Here is a 15,613-nt window from a genome sequence, read left to right as displayed (position 1 = left end):
AAACAAATGAAATCTCCACCAGGAGAATTTTTTTTTTTTTTTTAAACAACACCAAAGCATTAAGTTCTGGTGACTTTGAGGGGAGGGAGCATTATACATTTCCTTGAGTATGTGTTGCATTCATGTAACTCTTTGCTACAAAACATTTCTAAAAGCTGACTTAGCACTAGTTAAAGTTTCTCAAAATGATCTCTCTAAAAAGTAGCTACAGTATGTTTCAATTGATTGTAGGATAATATCCACTATTTCCAATCATTTAGTGCTTAACTGAGCTGTCCAAACTAATTGAACTGAATCGTGAATCAATTCATACCATTTTGCTAAGCCGTTTGGCCAGTTCACTAAAAAGAACCAGCTCAAAAGAACAATATATTCACGAATCAAGCGTCGTTAATTTTCATTTTAAAAAGTCGACAAGGATACGAGACACACGTCATGATTGTGGAAATACTCTGAGAAAATATGTTTCTCAGATCAGTCAGAGCTCTCATGGTACACACAGTGTGTACAACCGTACAGCTGCAGGTGCCACTGGTTGTCTCTGCATATTAAGCTTGTATAGGAAAAGGTATTTTAGCATTAAAAGCACAGATTTAAGAGGTTGTGGATTAAATGTCTGTGTTCACGAACGTAATAGAGATGAATAGCGAGCATATTAACATCTAGAGGGTTATAATTGCTTATGTTCAGAAACTGATTCACACTTTATATACAAGGCTAAGCTGAAAGATGCATATAAGAAATCAGTATACATTATACCTAATTTAGTTGTGTCAAGTCACTAAGCAAATTGCACATTAATAATGTTGGAAACATGGGCCCACACACAGACCTCACACCCACTTCGTGCACCCATTTGTCATTTGTTTAAAGATGCCACTTGATTTTACATTTTGTATGTAATGCAATGATATTCATACATTTTTAGTGTGGCTTCAGTATCCAAATACTTTTTGGGGTGTATAGGTGCTTATTCTTAATCAGAGCCGAATCCAAATAAGAAACAAAGGAGCACTGTCATTACCACATTTATCATGTTTTGTCAATCTGTTTGGCCACAGTGAAACCCACGCAGTAGGTAAAAACACAATGCAGACAGTGTCTGTGGAAAGCATGCTGTGTTTATTTATAAGGCATACACTTCTGGAGGCCAAGAGGTGGGGGGACACATTTGGGAAAAGATTAAAGAAAGATAATGATAAACAGGGAAATCAAACATCAGGCCAAACATTTATCAGATTCAAGACTGCATGCAGATGAGTTATCATGAAGCGAAAGAACAAGAGAGAAATGGAGATTCTTCACTCATGGTACATTCTCAGGATACAACTTTTGATAACTCCCATGTACCTATTCCAGACACCATGGTGCCTGAGAGAGAGAGAAGGGGGGAGGTAAAAATGGGTTATGAAATACAATAGTAATCTGTTTAGTAATATAATCATTTCTGGTTTTTTTTTTTTTTTAATAGATAAAATAAATGCATTTCTCCAAGCAAGTCGTCGTGTCATGATTTGGGTTGTGTAAACAGAAAACCACATTCCACTGTGGTTCAACCACACAAATGACTGGACAGGAAACAAAGGTGAGTACAGATAAAGCAATGCACATATAATACAGTGACCCCACTGGTCGCAAAAAAGAATTTCAGAACAAATCTCTCCATAAAACAGCAAATGAACAGAAATTATGTTTATCCGTAGAAACACTTACTTAAAGGTGTCCAGTATGTGTGCTGAGTTAGTATAATGGGTTAGGTAGAGGTTCACATCTATTGATGTCCATTTGTCTGACCGACAAGGTTCAATAAACTGTGAAGAGAACAAGGAATTAAGGCCTCATAGTACCTTAGAGCGCTTTAGATCTAATCTTGCTATTACTGAATTAAAACAGTACCTTTTCTACAAGGTCAATGAAGAAATCCCGGACATCTTTTGCATTGATTAATTTGGCAGCGATATTCACAAGGCTCCTTGAGAGATTCTATAGCAGGGTAGCAATATTTTTTCATCATCTAACAGAAATATATTGCGAAGTACTGATTCACAGAATGAAAACAAAATTGTACCCAAAAGTGAGCTAAATCTGACAAAGCCTTCCTTTGGGGACATCCGTTTTAGACATTTTCATTTAGAGTTAGGGGCTGGGGTAAGGCTTAGAGTTTGGGTTAGGGTAAGTCTGTAGCTATTATAATTAGCTTTATATAAAAATAGAAGTCTCTGGTATGTCCTCATTTACAGTAGTTAGTTAAGCAAACTTTGATCAATTGACTGCAGTGAAATCACCCACCTTAAAATTGGCTTCCATTTCATTGAAGACATTGGTTTTTCCCCGCAGAGCAGTGCACACTAAACTGAGTAGATGAGAGGTTTTGTTAATCAAAAGGCTGAGACAGAGGGAGTTATCATGCAACATTCTGACATTTACAACCATCCTCCTCAGACCCACATCTCTCTTCTCTCCATCCAAATTCTCCATTCTCTCACAAACACTCCCTGCTGAAAACACACCTTTTGTGTTGGTCCAAAAGATCCTTGTCTGTGATTAGAATTTTAAGGTCTTTGAGGTCTTGAAGGAATTCCTTATCCAGATCTACATCCATGTCATCCATCATATTATCTAAAGCAATAAACGGTGGGGTATGAGAGGATAAAAGAAGATAAAAAGGAAATAATTTCATGTCATCTTTCCTCTTAAACTACACTAAAGTGGCACATTACAAGACAGATTCTCATTGCCCTTACAGTGCATAATTTACGTTAAGTATCATTTTCATGAGATCATTTTCCTCCCTGACAGCAGCTACAATCTCAAGCTGGGCACTGGCACAAAAAAGAGAAAAAAGGGGCACACTACGATCTGGGAGTTTTTTTTTACGCAATTAAAACATAAAAGGGCGATGAACTTCTGTTTTGTAGTGTGCACTATGCTTAAGGCCTAGTACACAAGATGAACTATGGTTCAAATGAATGCAGAAATTTTATACAAGAAATATCTGAGGATAAATCTAATTCAAATCGATAATTAGTTGACTTTTTCAACTGGTCTTACCCACAGCTCCTACTGTCCAGTGGTTGATGAGCTGGCCAGCACAGAAGGCAAAGTCATGGAAAGTTAGGTACTGCAACTTTTTCTTCCCTGTCTCAAAACGATTATTGGCAAAGAACACTATTGCAGCATAATCCCTGCAAAAGAAAAGACACTAAATCAGCATTGAAGCCACTGTACGTGTGTTCTCAAACTGACTTCTTTATAATCACTTTTTTTTTAATAACGCCATATTCTATGTTTAGCTCTACAGGTATTGTAGGTATTCTGGGTTGATCATATAAAATAGTTTAAAAGAATATCACTAGTCATCACAAGTATTTCAGAACAAGATATAGATCCAAGCATAGTTATTTAAAGGAATAGTTCAAACCCAAATATGCACCCTCATGCCATCCCAGATGTGTATGACTTTTTTCTCCTGCAGAACACAAAGATTTTTAGAAGAATATCTCAGCTCTGTAGGTCCATGCAATGCAAGTAAATAGTTGTCAAAGCTTTGAAGCTCCAAAAAGTATATAAAGGCAGTATATACATAAGGGTCCAGTGGTTTAATCCATGTCTTCTGAAGCGATCCAATCAGTTTTGGGTAAGAACAGACTAAAATATAACTCCTTTTTTACTATAAAACTCTAGCCATCTAGACAGGAGTTACATTTTGGTCTGTTCACATCCAAAACCGATTGGATCACTTAAGAAGACATGGATTAAACCACTAGATATTATGGATTACTTTTATGCTGCCTCTTTGTGCTTTTTGGAGCTTCTAAATTCTGACCACCATTCACTTGCATTGTATAAAAATCATCGTTTGTGTTCAGCAGAAGAAAGAAAGTCATACACAACTGGGATGGCATGAGGGTGAGTAAAAGATGAAAGAATTTTCATTTATGGGTAAACTATTCCTACTGGCAATTATTCATGTCTTTCTCACCTTGCTAATTGATCAGGTAGCAGAAAGTGTTGCCGTATGTTTTCCACCAGGGGGCCCTTGAGTTCTTCCACCACTTTGAACACTCTCTTGAAGTTGTCAAACTATATTTGATGAGAGAGGAACAATGCTATTTTTTTTTTACATAATTTCATTTCCAAAAGTAACTAAGTATAAATGTTAGTTGCCATGTTTTCTAAAAGAGCCTACCTGTCTTCTGCAGCTCTTTAGCATAATGCCTGTCTTTGCACTAACATCATCAAGATCTTTCTTTGTTCCTTTGGACAGCTTCTTTCCCAGGACCTCTCGTACAAATGCATCATCAAAAGCATAATACCTATTTCAAAGCATAAATAAATTGAGTTTGGAAACTGCAGCGTATAACAAATAAAATTGGCAGGGCACACAACTGTGCATACCTTTCGATGAGCATGGCTTGCCTGTCTGGTGGTATCTGGAACAGAAGCTGATTGGCTAGTTTAGATGGGTGGTGTAAAAGCCTTTCACACATCTGGAAGGTTCTGTACTGATCCATGGTGTCACTGAGCAGCACTTCTGCACTCGCCTCACACTCCTCCATTATGCCTCCTTCTATCCGCACTTTCACGGCATCATTCACTGCAAGGGCCAACCACATTGTTACTAACCTATGCAATCTATAATTTGACTAATATATTTGTATATTAGCAGATATTACAGTAATGATCCCATGCACTGAACTCTACCTGTATATCCATTTAACCACAACTGATACACCTCTTTGTCCATGATGGTGGTGTTTCCAACAAATACATCCAGCTCCACAGACATCTTGACAATGGCACTGAATGAGTTTCAGCTGTTCAGAGAAAGATTACAAATAAAATGGTTAAGGTTGGTTAATATTTAACATGTGCTTATAACAGCTGCAAAGACAAAATGGGATTAAGAGCCTCGTTCTTTGGCACGAGTCAAAAAATACAACCTTTGTGTTGGCAGACATAATGTTTAGCCTTTCAGTAATCCATTCCCCTATTTAACACACCTCTTAAAATGCAGACAAGTATTACTACATAAACATTAGCATACTTTTTCTTACTTACCAGATAGCGTTTGAAGTGGCCGTCACAAATCACAATCACAAATGTAATTTTAAATGTCACAACATTAGCTCTTGTTTTGGTTCATCTAGTTTCTTTCAACCTTTACTACTTAGAAAAAGAAATCATCTGGTACCGGATAGGTAAGCACGTGCATTATTTAGATCTGATTACAATAAGAGATCGATCGTTGATCATACAGTTGTATCATAACATCAGTATTTCCAAACACCATCTGTCATGTCGGACGACTAGACCACATCCGCTACACCCATAGCAACAGCACACTGTCGTGACTACTTCCGGGCGTGCGTTGCACTCTTCACATTACGTCACACTCACGTGACAGTGAGTGTTACTGTAGTGTGGAACAGAGAAGTCAGTCATCAGTCCCTCGGATATCACTTAACTATTTTTATATTTGTTTTAGATAGTTTATTAAATCTACAGAGTACCTAACATAGCTATTTAACATAGCTCGCAAAATCGCGATTGGGGAAAATCTGCCCCGAACTGTGCCGCCCCGGCCCTGGCTCGCGATGTGAGAAAGGCCCCCCAAATCGAGCCATCGAGCAATATATATATATATATTATTTATATATTATATTATACATGTGTATATATATATATATATATATATATATATATATATATATATATATATATATATATATATATATATATATACACACTTCATTTCTATATTCATTGTCTTGTCATTTTTATTTAAAGGGATAGTTTACCCAAAAATGAAAATTCTCTCATCATTTACTCACCCTCATGCTATTTCAGAAACATGGCTTTCTTTCTTTTTTTGAGATTACAAATGAAGGTTTTTAGAAGAATATTTCAGCTCTGTAGGTCCATAAAATGCAAGTGAATGTTGGCCAGAACTTTGAAGCTCCAAAAAGCACATAAAGGCAGCATGAAAGTAATCCACAAGACTCCAGTGGTTAAATCCATGTCTTCAGAAGCGACATGATAGATGTTGGTGAGAAACAGATCAATATTTAAGTCCTTTTTTACTCTAAATCTCCTCTTACACTTTCAGACGTGAAAGTGAAACTAAACAGGCATCAGATGTGACTTTCAGATTTGAAAGTGGAGATTTAGAGTATAAAAAGGACTTAAATATTTATCTGTTTCTCATGTTGTTGTTGATGATATTAAGGGGGGCGCCACGTCTGATCTCGCCTATGGCACCAAGTAAACCAGAACCGCCACTGTGTCACTCTTTCCGTTAGTTTTGTGTGTGTCCAGTAAGTGTAGGGAGAGGGAAGACCACATCCAGTGTTATTGTACAGTACAGTACAGTACATAGCTGTTGTACAGTACAAACATTAATAGACTTAACTATGTGTATCATGAAGCTTTAGACATTGAACTGGAAAGCACTGTATTAAAATGAGTGTGAACTCACTATACTATTCTAAGGATACAGTACAGATTTTTACGGTAAGGGAAGAGGGGAGGGGGAGCAAAGCAGGAGGAGATGGGGGAAGACATCACTGCCTCCACAACCACCACCATTGCCAAAGGAAACACTGTAATCTCAAGGAACATCTCGCCGCATTCCTCAGGAATTTTCCACGAAGTGAACCTGTAGGCTAATAGCATACATTCAAACGCCGATCGCTGTGTCTGGATTATCCGACATCTTTCCTTTATTTATTTTTTATTTTATTTTTTATTATTATTTTTTTATTATTTTTTATTTTTTATTATTATTATTTTGAAACCGACCAAACGCTGCAACACTATATCCAGGCTGTTCTACATTTCGACTCGTATTTATTTATTTATTTCATATTTACAACGCCTTTTTTAAACGTTACCTAGGCCTATTGGATATTTTGCCCCTTTTTTTATTAAAATAAATAAATAAACAAATAAATACTCATCTGGTTAATGACAAAAATGCAGTGGAATGAGTAAAGGCTTTAGGGCGGAGAGAAACGTTTGCAGCGGACATCGTGATCCCTGGTAATACTGAAGAGAAGAGATGCTCCGGGGATTATTTTAAACCTCTGTGTTAACGTCATATTCCTGCCTAAAGACCACAACAGGAACCAGCGTGTTTGTGCTTCAAGAATTCCTATGTCGAAAATTACAATTTAATGCACTGAGGAGAGAGGTAGGCCTATATGTTTAGTGTGCTACTGTTGAGATGACTTTGTTGTTTACATCATCAAACATGGCAAAGAAGCTTCTTAAAAAGAAGAACTGTGCATTGTGATTTGTCCTCTCAATATAGGCGAGGAAACTGACAGGAATGTGGAATGCTGAGATCCATTTGAAGTGACTGACATCTCATGTGCCTCATAAGACTTACAAGATAACAGATGCAAATACTTTGTGCTATAACTGCTGTAATATCAAATCATTAATTTCTGTGAAATTTTGTATGGTCATTACAAGATGGGGAGCGACAGTGAAATATTGAACCGAGAGCTGTCAAAGATGTCTGATGAAGACTTGCTGGCTTGTTCTAAGGAAGAACTGGTGAATCGGTTACGCAAAGAAGAATCGGAAAAGATGTCGGCTCTCATACAGCGCGGGCGGTTAATCAAGGAGGTCAACAAACAACTGCAGGGACATCTGCTTGAAATCAGGGAACTCAAAGTCATCAACAAGCGTCTTCAAGAGGAGAACCAAGAACTCAGAGATCTATGCTGCTTCCTGGACGACGACCGTCTGAAAGTGAAGAAGCTCGCGCGAGAGTGGCAACTGTTTGGCCATCACGCGGCCAAAGTGATGCGCGAGGACCTCGGCGGATACCTCAAAAAGCTCGCCGAACTGGAGCGGATGCAAGACGGGTTGGTGAAGGAGAATCTGGATCTGAAGGAACTTTGTTTCGTGCTCGAAGAAGAGTGCGTGAGCAGAAGTGATTCCAGCCCGGGTGGCTCCACGGATCTCAACATACCGTGCATGGTGGCCCGGGACCTGGGCGATGGGAGCTCGAGCACTGGAAGTGTGGGCAGTCCAGACCAACTGCACTTGGTGTGTTCACCAGATGACTGAGGGAGAGGAGCAGAGCCATATCACTTTAACCTTCTCTCTACATGCTGAGACGGACTTAATGTCTGCAAACTCAGAGGGACAAAGTAGTTTACATTTTCTTGACAATGACATCTCAGCTATTTGAGTGGAAATAGAATATCAAGACATATGAAGTAGACTAATTACTCATGGCCTTTTGATGCCATAAGTACACTTTTCTCTACATTTCATTGGCTAACATTTTATAGTTGGCGGGTCTTTTAAACTTGAGTGAAAATATTTTTAAGAGGGAGTGGCAGGCAGAATATACTTAGTTTTGAGCTTTAATTAAAACCCTTTCCTTTCAAAATCAGTCCCATTTTATTATATTATTAACATTATTTGAATGTATGTTTTTCCAAGTGTTGCTTGAATGTTTCCACTCATCTCTTACAGGGGAAGTAGACAGAGTTAAGTGTAGGTTTAGTTTTGGGGTTGATATTTTAATCAACTTTGGGAGAAACTAACCATACTACTAACATTTACCAGGTTTTACTGTGCACTGATCTGATGTTTCTCCTATGATGCACTACGACAGGGCTGAAATGAATCTTGAATCTTTGAAGATTCACATTTTAAAACTGATTAGAGCCATATACTGTGTCCTGATCTTTTTGTGATCATATACTGTACAAAAAAGCACTGAATCATTTTCAACAATGTTAGAAGAGGAAAGGGTATTATCTAAGGATTGTGCAAAGTGAAGCCTCCAGTGTAAGAAGATCAGATTGATTTTGTTTTTGTGTGACATAATATGGCTGTATTTTGGAGGCCCAACAATAATTCACTGGAAATGCACATGTTATTAGGACACGTTTTTGCAGTATTATTTTATTTTGTTTTTCTGAGCCGGACATTATAATTCACTAGATGTGATGTGTGCTGCACTAAACAATGTTTTTGTGCTTTGTACTGAATCCAAAATGAACTTCTTTTGCATTAACCCCACTTTGATGATAACCACACAGTTGTATTATACCAAGCTTTTTGTGTTCAGATGTTGCTTTGACAAGACTTTGACACATGCTGAATTGACACACTAACATTTGGAGGGGACAGCACTGACATACATGTAGTTTTCAAATACGGTGATAGATATTGTTATTATAGTCCTTTTGGTTGGATTTATTGTATTTGCTTCATAGACCCTCCTTCATAGGATTGTTCAGTTGTACATTTTTTCATTCCGAATATCTTGATCAGTATTATTTCAATGAATGCAGTTTGATAGCTACAAAACTCAGTTCTCTGATTTATTAGCATTTGCTTTTTTTAAGGCTACGCTCATTGTGAATGGGGTAGCTTTAAATACACTTAATTGAGACACCAAGTTCTGTTCTGGTCTTTTTTTGTAAATCAGTTTCATTCTTTATTTAAAAAAGAAAAAGAAAAGAAAAAAAGGATTGGTCACCCACAAATGAAAACGTTGTCATCTTTACTTACCCTCCTGCTGTTCCGAACCCCTATGGCATGCTTGCTACCATGGAACACAAAAGGAGATGTTTGGCAGAATCTTAGCCACAGTCACTATTTACTTTCATTGTATGGAGAACAAAAAGATGCAATGTAATGTGAAATAGTGACTGAGTTTGGATTGACATGAGGGTGAGTAAATTAGAACAGAATATACTGTACAATATTGGGTGAACTGTTCCTTTAACAAGGCCTTAGTCAAGTATTTAATTTGTGGATTTTTCACTGGTTTATTTTTGGCATGCTGTTTGCACAGCAGCAAGGCCAGAACAGTAATACTTTTACTCTGCAGAGCATACAGTGGTCCTTTCAGCAGAACATGTGCTCACTGGTTCACTCAGTACAAACTCTCTCTTGATTATCTCAATCATATGTTCTCATAGCCTGCACTCACTTGACTCACTTGAAATTAGAGATAATAGAGGCTTAGTGTGCAAGAAACAGGGTCACAATGAATATTTAATTTACTCTTCATATATTTAAGTTGCCTTAGCATCTCCTACCTTATATACTCTTTCTGTTTTACCACATATTTTATTTCTTCCAAGATACATTATGCTGATAAGGATCCTTTCTTAACTGACATCATATACAGTATATCTTCACACATCTGTCATAGCAAGCAAAGTTCTACAATTCAATCAGCTCTGTCTCCCAGCACATTATTTGTGTTTTCTAGTTTTGACACAGACACAACTGATGACTCTAGTTTTTCCTGAGTAGAACTTCTTTATTTCTTGTTCTATTGTCCATCTCTCATTCATCCATTAATGATTAACACTGTTTAGGAAATTCTTAAAGGTTGAAGTAACATCTAGTTTCAGTTCGGCGGCAAATGTGTTTGTGAGTTATTTAACTCTTTTTGTCATCAGGACATCCTAGGAGGAAACGGTGTGCACACCCCTCCTTTCCTCCCTCCTCATACCACTGTGTTGAGAGGGACTCACATAATATGTAACTTACTAAAGATCTGCTTCAGTCATATTATTTAACTGTGTGCCTCCTGAAATAAAGGAATACAAATACAGGTCCTTGAAGAGGCAACATATCAACTTCAACTGCATCATAATACAAATCCTTACAACATTTTTTATACAAAAAAAAAAAAAAAAAGAGAGAGAGAGAGAGAAACATAGCGTTAAGGCACACAAGTAGTTTCCAAAACAGCTCAGAAGTTATTTAAATATTTTCTTTTGCTAATTATTCCTGTTAAAAGCTTTTATTTTCAGTCATTTTTTATTAGATGGTAAATAGCATGCAACGTTTCTCCTTATTAAAGGAACTAACATAAATCAGTAAAAAATAGAAAAAATAGAGGTTTTAAAATATAAATACAAATCTATACTTGTGTAGTCAAGCTATAGTAGAGTCTAACATATAGTGTGCTCAGTTAAACATAAAGTGAAGATTTAATAAATTACTACAGGCCTGTGAACATCATACAACTTTGTACTTTATAGAAAAATGTGTGGAGTAAGTAACCACTGAAATGTTCAACGAAGTATCTTTTAAAATATTACTTAGCAACCAGTGTAATGATGAAACTGCTATTGTAGTGCTCATGCCCAGTGTTCTATTGTGGTGTTGCAGGAATAGGCTACATCCCTTCAGTTTCTTTTGAACTAGCTTATTCAGAATGCACTCATTACAACTTTGTATCACTTAAAACTACTATAAAAAAAAAAAACAATAACAAAACACAAAAAAGAATATTGTGTGCATTCACAACCATTGCATAGTACGATGGTATAACCCATTAAAATTAGGTAATACTCTAATTTAGACTTTACCATTTCTATAATTGTTAACAATAAAAATAAATATTTTTTCCCTTTTTTTTTTTAATAGGTCCCCCTGAAGTAAGGTCACATCCCTTCTTGAGGGGCATAATGGCATAATAGATCTGAATTGTTCTGTCCAGCTCCCTAACAACCTTATTTAACTGCTACAGTACCACCACCAATCTATGTATTTGTTAATAAATATGTAAGTGAAGTAAATTAATATGTCAATAACACTAATGCTACTACAGTAAAATGTTAAGGGCTTAAAGATGCTATCAGTATATCAGACCTGTTGGCATGGATGTAGTAGTATTACACAAAAGCATTGTCATTATAAAAATGTCTTATTCACAGATGTATTTGTCACCAATGATAAATGTATTAAGCCAAAGTGTCCAATAACAAATAATTTCGGGGTAACCGAAATGAAGTGGTATTCAGCCGGTCATGTAAAGTAAATCCCACCACACTGATAGCACTGAGGTCTTCATCAGATGTGAGTGTACATAATTTTTCAAAAGTACTACACACACTTCATGTGTGAAACTTTTGGGGAAAAAATTACTGAGTGCATCTTTAAAGTCCATCAATTTTTTTAGTGTTACTATATCAGACAGTGCTCTAATGATTTCGGTCTACATCAAATGAAGGATTCAATAGACTTTATTCACAGTAGTGCTATCTTTGATTTTTTGACAGAAATGAAAACGAAGCTGTGAGGGATAGACTCTTCATTGGCATCCACTCTATAAAGCTATGAAAAAGCTCCTAGATCACATCTAATTTTCCACAACTTTTGTCTGGAGATTCTATGTCTACTGACATTTCTTGTAAATATATTTTTTCAATGATTCATTGACAGAAAAATAGAAAAACACTTTCAACAAATGTACAACCCATTAGAGAGACTGTAAGGTCTATCCCTCACAGCCTCATTGTTGTTCCCATCAAAAATCAAAGATGGCGCTGCTGTGAATAAAGTCAATTACCTTCTACTTTGCAATAGACATTCTTACATGCACACAGTTTAACTTGTTAGTGCTTCTGTTTTCTTATAATGCATTGACACTGGTTGATAAATGTCACAGAATACACAAGTAAAAGCATAACACATGCAACACTGTTGTACTTGTTATGCTTTTATGTAGTACTAAGGACAACTGTGGTGTTCTAAAGACCCTGGATGCACAGTAGATGAGTAATCAAAGGGTGAGGATGGTTGGTGAATTAAGAGATTGATCTGACTGATCCCCACTGCTGCTGCTGCGACGATGAGCAATGCTACACGGCTGAGGGTTTCGAGAAGACTGGCTGAGACCATGCTGAGAGGAGGACAGACTGAGAGTTTGAGATGAAGCAGCAGAGCTGGTATCCAGTGAAGAAGAGGGATAGCTGAAGACCAGGTTAGCAGAAAAAGGGGTCAGAGAAGGAGTGGAAATGAGGATAGGGGTGTGAAGAGACTCAGATTCCAGAGGTACACTGGCAACAGAGGAGGAAAAAGCTGGAGGTGGGATGGTTATTTTGGGTTTGGGTTTATTAGGCTTGGTGTGACTCTTTGATTCTCCAGAGGGTCCAGGAAGATCTGGGTCAACAGGCTCTATCTTGATGGTACTCAGGGCAGGGAGGTCAGTGTCGGAGTCAGAATCAGAGTCCGAGTCTTGGACTTTGCAGATGGGTCTATGAGCCTCAAGGACCAACTCAAGCTTCTCTTTTTGCTTCTGGAGCTCAGTGATCTCTTTCTGCAGACGTGATTTTTCATCCTCTAGCTGGTCAGTTTGCTGTGAGGAGAAAGTTAAAGAGTTCATTTTGGGTCCATGTAATATGAAGAAATCACATTATAGTAAACAAATGAAAATCAGCTTACATTTTGCAAGGTCTCAGTTAGTTCACGGCGACGATTCCTGCATTTTGCCGCAGCCATTTTGTTTCGTTCCCTTCGAATTCTTCGCCTCTCAAGCTCCTCAGCGGACAGCTGGAGTGGGAAAGAAAATCAAATGTAAGTAACGTATCTAATTCAGGGGTCATCAACAGGGTGTCCACTAATTATTGTTTGATATTAGGCTACTTTTTGTGAAAAATTAAACAACTGCTATTTGACTCAGTGTATATTCATGATGATCATTTTAATGGCTCTGCAATGTTTGCATCGTAACAAAATATTTAAATATATTAATATGTTTATACGCATGTTATTATGGAGTAGCCTTAAAATGCAGCACTCAATTTGATACAATTTGTATATGTATCAATCCACCAAGGGGTCCTTGGCCTTGAAAAGATCACTGATATAATTTATATTAATTTTGTAGTTTAACATTGTACACATCTGTAATAAAATGGCATTTAATTATAAAACCCAGGGTCTGAAACATTGTGGGAATTCCATGCCATCTAGTGGATGAGATTTGTAGATTTGTAGCTGCATATAAATGCATCGATTATCTTAGGATTCAGAGCGACAACTTTTCAATTCCCATCTCTGTAGAGACTCTCTCATGATTCCAATTATATTCAGTTAATAAAGTGTTCGCTCTCTTTCTTTGTGTTTGCACCATCTTATGCCGTTTCCTGCCCTTATTTTGATGAATCACCTGCGAACACCCTAGTGACTCAGGTATGAGTCATTATTTTACTCCAGTGAATCACATGATATACCATTTCCTGTCTCATAATTTCACTCTTACCCAGCCATACCCAATGGATGCATGAGTCAGGCAAGTTTTCAGGAGTTAATATTGAATGAGCATCTTTGCGATGCCACCTCAAATTCATGTGGGGCAGATGCTGTCTTATAAATAGCATATCGCTTATAACATCTAGGTAACTGTCTTATTGAACATATACCACATTCATGTTTACAGCTGAATGCATAGGTCAATCCCAAATAAGCCCAATTGAGCTTCACACCCTCCACGTATCAGCAACAAGTTTGTACAGCCAGGTCACATTGTGTACACCCCAACAGACTTACAACAGGATATTACACATTGTCTGATTCGGTGTCTGGCACACATTTAATTCATCATGTCTTATATTTAGAATGAGAAGCATGGATGGATTTGGTTTTACAAGTGAGCCAACAGCAAAATGGGGAGGATGACAGGTGAACATGGTGACAAATCACGAGTCACCCAGAACCCCATCATGTTTAACTCTGGTACAGAGAGACTGACAACTCTTAAAATAAGACTTACATGCTCATCATTTCTGCTTCGTGTTGAGCTTCCGACACCCAAAGCTGCTCTGATAACACCTGGTCGGGATAGACGTGGTTGACCAGGATTCATTGCTGGCACTCTTGGTGGCAGTGGGTAAGATGGTCGGAGTGGCCTGGATGGGCCTGCGGAGCCCAAAAGGGAGGGCTGAAGCATCCATTGAAGATCCTGGCTTGAAGTTATAGCATTGAGACTAGGCACAAACTGACTGGATCCCGCCACAGAATACTTCTGCTATAAAGTACAGAAGACAAAGAATATATGTTTTCATAATGATGACTCAAAAGGCCATTGTTTTTGTAATTGGAGGAACACCCATATAATTGGGAAAAATGTCATACTCATTAATACTCATAGATTTTCATTACATATCTTACTATTATTACTCTCTGGCTCCATCTTGGCCAACAGTTCTAGTATAATTAGTGGGCCATAATAATAAATAACCATATTGAATTCAAAATATTGAACTGTAACTGTACATTACAGGTAAACGTGTGTTTTTCTTCACCAGAATTAAAAAATTATATTGAAAGTATATTGAAATTAAGAAAATTATGAAAAGATGATAATATTTTGATATGATAAAAGTTGCCTACCTGTTGTTGTTGTTGTTGTTGAGTTGTGACAGTGGTTGTAGTGAGAGACGCAGAGCTCGAGCCTGATCCAGGGCTGTTATCTTGGAAGGTCCGATCGATTCCTCTGCCTTGGTTTCCGTAGTTGTACATGTATGCCGTTGACTTTGTAATAATCCAAACGAAGCGACTTGTAGAAATCAGAAAGACTCTCTGTCACTGTTTTCTTTTATGCGTATGCTTTCCCAAACGAGCTGTCCTACTTATATCATTGACAGTTCACGTGAAATTCAAAAGCTAGTTAAAAATCCACCTTATTGCGGGAAAACGGTAGAATCCACCACGGCGCACCTGGGGGAGTCTAAAAGGTGCTATCCACGTTAAAAAATGTCATATTGCTCAAAGCGATAAAAGAAAAAGGAAAATATATGTTTTATAATTTATGTAATAAATCTTTGTTTTTTCTACC

At 37.4% G+C, this 15,613-nt stretch overlaps 3 protein-coding genes across 4 annotated transcripts; 1 reads left to right on the top strand and 2 right to left on the bottom strand.

The window, feature by feature from the left end:
- Positions 1-1,101: 1,101 nt before the first annotated feature.
- On the bottom strand, positions 1,102-5,345 carry fibpa (fibroblast growth factor (acidic) intracellular binding protein a). The gene is made up of 11 exons (XM_051657982.1): positions 5,062-5,345; positions 4,705-4,817; positions 4,399-4,597; positions 4,190-4,316; positions 3,983-4,083; positions 3,052-3,185; positions 2,511-2,619; positions 2,290-2,353; positions 1,897-1,983; positions 1,714-1,811; positions 1,102-1,371 (listed from the first exon to the last, which is right to left on the bottom strand). The coding sequence occupies exons 2-11, from the start codon at positions 4,787-4,789 to the stop codon at positions 1,302-1,304; spliced, it is 1,074 nt and encodes a 357-aa protein (XP_051513942.1). The 5' UTR covers positions 4,790-4,817; positions 5,062-5,345; the 3' UTR covers positions 1,102-1,301.
- Positions 5,346-5,898: 553 nt separating this feature from the next.
- LOC127417773 (coiled-coil domain-containing protein 85B) lies at positions 5,899-9,439 on the top strand. Its single transcript, XM_051657988.1, has 2 exons — positions 5,899-7,192; positions 7,313-9,439. The coding sequence occupies exon 2, from the start codon at positions 7,477-7,479 to the stop codon at positions 8,077-8,079; it is 603 nt and encodes a 200-aa protein (XP_051513948.1). The 5' UTR covers positions 5,899-7,192; positions 7,313-7,476; the 3' UTR covers positions 8,080-9,439.
- Positions 9,440-9,504: 65 nt separating this feature from the next.
- Positions 9,505-15,613, bottom strand: LOC127417770 (fos-related antigen 1-like). Of its 2 annotated transcripts, none has more exons than XM_051657983.1 (4): positions 15,169-15,613; positions 14,549-14,803; positions 13,219-13,326; positions 9,505-13,132 (listed from the first exon to the last, which is right to left on the bottom strand). In XM_051657983.1, exons 1-4 carry the CDS (start codon positions 15,295-15,297, stop codon positions 12,557-12,559), a joined length of 1,068 nt encoding a protein of 355 aa, XP_051513943.1. In that variant the 5' UTR covers positions 15,298-15,613; the 3' UTR covers positions 9,505-12,556. The 2 variants fall into 2 exon arrangements, with proteins under 2 accessions (XP_051513943.1, XP_051513944.1); XM_051657984.1 differs by having other exon boundaries at positions 14,549-14,800.

This window comes from Myxocyprinus asiaticus, chromosome 27, assembly GCF_019703515.2.
Source record: "Myxocyprinus asiaticus isolate MX2 ecotype Aquarium Trade chromosome 27, UBuf_Myxa_2, whole genome shotgun sequence".
NCBI classification, from domain to species: Eukaryota; Metazoa; Chordata; class Actinopteri; order Cypriniformes; family Catostomidae; genus Myxocyprinus; species Myxocyprinus asiaticus.
Note: the sequence above shows the minus strand (reverse complement) of the source record. Positions and strands in the feature narration are given on the sequence as shown.

Excerpts from the sequence above, each read along its gene's own strand:
- LOC127417770 (XM_051657983.1), bottom strand. The coding sequence starts at position 15,297 with ATGTACAACTACGGAAACCAAGGCAGAGGAATCGATCGGACCTTCCAA. Across the intron at positions 14,804-15,168 it reads AACAACAACAACAACAACAG|CAGAAGTATTCTGTGGCGGG; the intron begins GTAGGCAACTTT and ends TGTACTTTATAG. Across the intron at positions 13,327-14,548 it reads GAAGCAGAAATGATGAGCAT|CTGTCCGCTGAGGAGCTTGA; the intron begins GTAAGTCTTATT and ends TTCCCACTCCAG.
- LOC127417773 (XM_051657988.1), top strand. The coding sequence starts at position 7,477 with ATGGGGAGCGACAGTGAAATATTGAACCGAGAGCTGTCAAAGATGTCT.
- fibpa (XM_051657982.1), bottom strand. The coding sequence starts at position 4,789 with ATGTCTGTGGAGCTGGATGTATTTGTTGGAAACACCACCATCATGGAC. Across the intron at positions 4,084-4,189 it reads TAAAGAGCTGCAGAAGACAG|TTTGACAACTTCAAGAGAGT; the intron begins GTAGGCTCTTTT and ends CATCAAATATAG. Across the intron at positions 2,620-3,051 it reads CTGGACAGTAGGAGCTGTGG|ATAATATGATGGATGACATG; the intron begins GTAAGACCAGTT and ends TTATTGCTTTAG.